At 34.6% G+C, this 5,899-nt stretch overlaps 1 protein-coding gene across 1 annotated transcript; it reads right to left on the bottom strand.

Moving 5' to 3' along the window:
* Positions 1–863: 863 nt before the first annotated feature.
* LOC111624496 (cyclin-dependent kinase 9-like) lies at positions 864–2,460 on the bottom strand. The gene is made up of 2 exons (XM_023367345.1): positions 2,374–2,460; positions 864–2,243 (listed from the first exon to the last, which is right to left on the bottom strand). Exon 2 carries the CDS (start codon positions 2,141–2,143, stop codon positions 989–991), a length of 1,155 nt encoding a protein of 384 aa, XP_023223113.1. The 5' UTR covers positions 2,144–2,243; positions 2,374–2,460; the 3' UTR covers positions 864–988.
* Positions 2,461–5,899: the final 3,439 nt, after the last annotated feature.

Genomic DNA, 5,899 nt, shown 5'->3' with positions numbered 1-5,899 from the left:
GAAATGATTAAAAGTATTAATTTACGCTCATAGGAAGATGGCAAAGTCAGTTAGAGATCTCTGTAATTTTGCTTTTTAAAGTACAAACAATAAAAGAATCTTTATTTGCAGCTTTCCCAAAACTAAGTTCATGTGGGTTACCCACCTATTATACCTGAACCCTTCATTTATCTTTCATTACTCTGTATATATGCTAACAATGCTTTCTAAAGTGTTAATTATTTTCATTGGAAGGAAGGAACTAAAGTATTTTATATAAATTTACAAAATTGTTACAAAATTTGTTTTTCTGGTAAAAAATGTCTTCACTTTCAATCTATTGCTAAAACATCCATTTTAGAATTTTAGATATGTGAACAGATTCATATGAATGAAAAACAGATCCAAAATGATAGTAATAGTCAAAACTTAAGTCATAATCTAAAAAGTTTTCTTAATTAAATTACATATTCAATGTATAATTGTACATCAAGACTGAATTAGTTTATAATAATCAGAGAATATTAATTCATTTCATGGGTTACCAATGAAATGTTTTCGTCTGTTTAAATTCACTCCTAAACCAATAAACAGTAAATAAATATTCATTACACATTTCAGTTATTATTCTATCTTTTAGTATACATGAAATTATTTGAAAAATTGTTCCGATTGTTTTAAGTTATGATAATTTAAAGTTTATTTGCATTTTAATAAAACTAGCTCACAAAATTAATTTAGCAAATATAGACCTGAGGTTTAATTAAAAATACCCAACTTTTAGTGCAAATAAAAGAAGAATATTACATTTCAAATAAATTTAAAAGGAACAAAAAATCTTCATTCAAAATTAGTTTTGAAAAATTACTTCAAATAACATTTATAAAATGAACTTTAATTTCAAAAAACAAATGAACTTTAATGTTAATAATAATCATGTATATAAAGGCTTATAAGGTAGTACATAATTATCACAGTTTAAGTTATTAGAATTAACTAAGTCGATGCATTAGAAGACACGATCGTGGTACTGGCCATCAGTTGTCGAAGTCTGCAGAGGTTTAGGATGTGGTCCCTGACCAGGATGAGGTTGCTGGACTACTCTTCTTCTTTGAACAGAATATTCAAACATCGAATGTGTGTGCTGAGATAACATTTTACCTAAATCACAAGGCATGGGATCGGTCCAGAAAAAGTCATGGTTTAATGCGTTGTCGCTGTCCATTCGTTTGCTTGGATCCAAAGTCAATAACCGATCGAGAAGATCCAAAGCATATGGATCTTTTACGTAAGCTTTCAACCTTTCCTTGACTCTTCTTTTCTGACCTTTGAGAATTTCTAACTTATTGTACAATTCTAACTTTTCTACACCGGGCCAGACTTCGGGCGTTATCGAACCACACAACTGACTGATCAAAGTTAGTTGATGCTGCTCGCTGTTTCCCTGCATGATTGGGCTCCTTGTCCACATTTCTGCCATGATGCATCCTCCTCCCCACATGTCGACGGGAGGGCCATAATTCCTCTCCCCCAATAACAATTCCGGAGGCCGATACCAGAGGGTGACGACACGGTTGGTATATCTATTCGGCTGACCGGTTTTACTAATGCTGAAAGCTCTTGCCAGACCAAAATCCGCCAGTTTGAGCACTCCATTTTTGGTGATGAGTATATTGGCTGCTTTCATATCCCTATGTAGTATTTTATTGCTATGTATGAAATAAAGTCCATTTAATAATTGTTGCATTACTTTTTTGATTTCTCCTAGAGAAAACTTAACATTAACATTACTCAATAATCCAGCTAAATCGTGTTCACAAAAGTCAAATACTAAATAGAACGTAGCTTTAAAACGATTAAAGCTGCTAGCTCTCGTTCGGCATATTTCTAATAAACTGACGACATTTTCGTGTTTTAATAATTGTAGTATCTTTATTTCTCTTAAAGCTGTTATAGGGAAACCTTCTTTCTCATTCTCCATTAGAACTTTTTTCAAAGCCACCATCTTTCTCGATTGTCTGTGACACGCTTTGAAAACTTCACCGAAGGTACCTTGTCCTATTTTTGCGATTTTCTCATACTTGGTCACTTCGTCACAAAACGGAAAATCAAATCCTTCGATTTTAGATGCTAAAGACTGGTTTGGATTCGAAGTCGAAGCCATTTTTTCCGAAATAAATATATTTTTGTCATCAAATATCAGCAGACCACGAACAAACTTGTTCGAGACTCCTTCGTTTACTACAGACAAGTGTTGCCATCTCCTGTCATTCGTTACGAAATTAACGGGTTAGAAAATATTTTTTAAATTAAAAATAAATCTGTACAAAAAAGTAATTGTTTCATTTCTAATTTATATTGAAATTTATTGGGATGTAATTTGAAAAAAATTACCTATAAATTTCCACTGTCGTCCGTCCGTCTTTCCTTAATCTCAAGACCAGGGTAAAAGTCTATCCTTACTACAGACATGCGACTAAATATCCAGATGGCACAATGCGCTGATTAGTCAGCTGAATGACGTCAATATAAGTCAATATACCGAAGTANATAAAAATTTACAGTTTTGTATGATCCAACTCAGTAGTTTTATTATTCTACATAATTTTAGTAGTGATATATAGTACACTCTTTCTAATCCAGGCTCTCAATTATTTGGCATATTCACAACATGATTAGCTATGTGCTTCCATTTCCATGAAAATGTACATTGTACGTCCTATTTTCTTGTTTACTCTGGTTTCATTTCTGTGTAAAGTATTGCATATTATAAGATATACACTATATTATTTGCCTGCCTACCTTCAATATTGATCAGTACCAAAGAGTGAGAGGTCATGCCTTTATACACTCTCAGTATTCTGACACTCCTCTATGCAAGGAATAGTTATATTAAAAAGTCTAGTGTATTACTTACAAATCTTTTTGAATTTAACTCATAAGTTGTGCTGACAGCACAACTTGATAACAAGTACAGAGACGAGGGGTGTTTGCAGTGACGTGCCGTGACATTTGATTATAGGGAAGCTGTGTTTCTGTAAGAAGCCGACTTTCAGGGGCAGTCAGTTAATTTAAATCTTTTTGAATTGTTTAACTTTAATTTCTAAATTTTTGATGCAATCCAAAATTGAAATATGTTGTAAATTTTCAAAAGAGAAAACAAGCCTGAAAGTTTCTCTATAAAGTAATTTTTTGGGTAATTTATATGTCTATACATTGCTGAGACAATTAAGCGATGTTAAACTTAGAACCATAATGGAATTTGACAGTTTTTTGTTCTATGTAAAGTTAATGATTAAACGCTGATTAAGGAATGTTTTATTAAACTTACTGTAAATAATAATATTTACAAAATTTAAAAATTAAACTTTATTAATTCTTTTGTATGTAAGAACACAACAAGCATTTCAATAGACTGGGAAGAAGTCAATCATGTAGGAATGATGTTTGATAGAAATTGTGGCTTGATGCAGTTTCACACTTTTCTGGGTTTGAGCATGTTTCAGTATAGATGTGTTGTGATGAATGACCAAAATGTTGACATTGGAAATTTTAGCACAGAGGCCAATGAATTGCTAGAAAGTCATGGAGAGCTGCTTTCAAAGGAACATTTGAAAGAGCTGACAGCACAACTTGTTATCAAGTTGTGCTGTCAGAGACGAGGGCAATGTTTGGCAGTGACGTGCCGTGACATTTGATAATAGAGAAGCTGTGTTTCTGTAAGAAGCCGACTTCCAGGGGCAATCAGTTAATTGCGCGTCAGTGATGGTCTAAGGTCTATTCGTATTCGATTTGTTCGATAAGCCAGTAAAAACCGTAGACTTATCTAAATGTGTTTTTAATAGATTATCTGACGTAATCTATCTATATAATCCATTGAACGCATGTCCGTCTGTTCGCGTAACGGTATGCCAAAACGGGCACTAGAGGCGCCCTAGCGATGATTTTAAATTAACAATAAAATATTTTTATTTGTAATAGGAATTTATTATTGATATGAATTTATCATTTATACCACGGAATGGTATAAATAATTATTATATGTCTTGCCTTATTATATGCCTTGATTAACCTTGCGCCGCACGTTTTTACGACACCCCGTGACTCAGTGAACATCGCGCATTGACTCACGGGAAATTTGTTGAAAAAATGGCGGATACATTTAAAATGGAGGTTTACAGGCGAAGGTAAATAAACAAATTAAACTATTTTAAAGTATTTATAGAATGTTTAATAGGTAAAAATATACATCCGTATGACGCGATTGGACCCTCCGAATGAAGGGGTAGCAACCCCCCTCTGTGCGAACAATAAATGTCTAATGAACCATGCACCTACGCGCGACCCTTCCCGAGATATAGCCCTCCGAAAATTTTCAGGGGCTTATATCTCGCGAAGGGTCGCGAGTAGGGGCATGGTTCCTTTGACTTTATTGTTCGCACAGAGGCAGGGCCGCCGTAAGCGGGCGTGCAAGGCGTGCACCGCACGCGGGCGGCACGTCCAGGGGCGGAAAAGAGCCTTTCCGGCAAGCTCAGCATAGGTAATCGTAGTTAAACAGGGGGCGGCATAATCGGTATTGCACACGGGCGTTCAAACAGCTAGCGGCGCCCCTGCACAGAGGGGCTACAGTTTGGAGGGTTGCCAACCCTTCATCTTACCATTGGGACTTTAACTGAGGGTACGTTCGTAAAGTCAAACGAGTTAAACGCGTTAGTAACGAATCGTTCGAATAGTAGTAGTCTCGCTCAGTGCGCATGCTCTGCGGTGATGACGTTTCGAACGAAACTCTAACGAAGTTCACGAAGGAAAGAGTTAGTTTACTTCGTTAAGAAAATGGCGCTCGACGATATCGATGTTTCTAAATCTACTCGAGTGTTTAAATTGTGAATTAAAAGATGAAATGATTGAAGTAACTGTCCACCCGAAGCAATCTAAGAAAAATATTTCGGATAAGGCTGTACTAGCAACATTTGTATCTTCGATTTTAGAAACAGCCATTTAATTCTAAACGAATCGTTCGAAAAGTCTAACGAAATAAGAATAACGACGACGTCATTCTCATTTAACTCGTTCGACTTTACGAACGTGCCCTGAGCTGTAGAGCATATTGATAGAAACAAAAAAGTCAAAGGAACCGTGCCCAAGGACTATATACTACAAGGATAGCCAGATCCCTATTCTACAATGTTAGCCAGGAATGCCAAGTTAGTGACGTCAGCACGAGACCTGACCTCTCTGTTTACATAGAGCAGGGTGTGCACGTGTTTAGTTTTCGCTTTTAATATTCGTCCAATTTTGTGATTAACGAAGTGATTTATTTTAATATTTCTGTAATTGTTTTATTTGGCTAAGTTTTTTATAAGGTAAGATGATTTAAATATAAGTCATTAAATATTTAAAGCTATATTTTTATGTTAGGTGAAGAACAAAATGCTGAGTACTAGGTGTGCTGTGTATGGTTGCAATAATAACCTTCTTTTTTCAAATTGGAAGCAACCTGTTTACATCAGGTTTGATCAAAAAATGACAAGAGAAATACTTTAAAAATTAATAGCAGAACTTTATTTACTATCGTATAATGTAGTAGCTTGCGTCAGTGATTGTAGTTGCAGTAACATAAGTTTATGGATAGAATTGAATGTGAATATCAATGAAACGTTTATTATGAATTAATTATTATTATCAATGAAATGTATATTAGAGATATAAATATGTGGTTCGACATTTTTAATAGCTATGCACCAAAAGGTTCTGTTCCAAGCAAAAATGGATATGATGTAGACTTGGAATTACAAGAACATTTAAATAAAATGATAAAAATAATCTCAACAATGAGAGCAAGTGGAAAAAATGCCCTCCAAATTTTCCAGAAAGGAATGATAATCTCAATGAAATCGCTAATTGATCTTTTTCAAGATAT

Source organism: Centruroides sculpturatus, unplaced genomic scaffold (genome assembly GCF_000671375.1).
Source record: "Centruroides sculpturatus isolate CEXI.00-Female unplaced genomic scaffold, Cexi_2.0 scaffold336, whole genome shotgun sequence".
Lineage (NCBI taxonomy): Eukaryota > Metazoa > Arthropoda > Arachnida > Scorpiones > Buthidae > Centruroides > Centruroides sculpturatus.
Note: the sequence above shows the minus strand (reverse complement) of the source record. Positions and strands in the feature narration are given on the sequence as shown.

What these genes read in the sequence shown, in the direction of transcription:
- LOC111624496 (XM_023367345.1), bottom strand. Translation starts at nt 2,143, where the DNA reads ATGGCTTCGACTTCGAATCCAAACCAGTCTTTAGCATCTAAAATCGAA.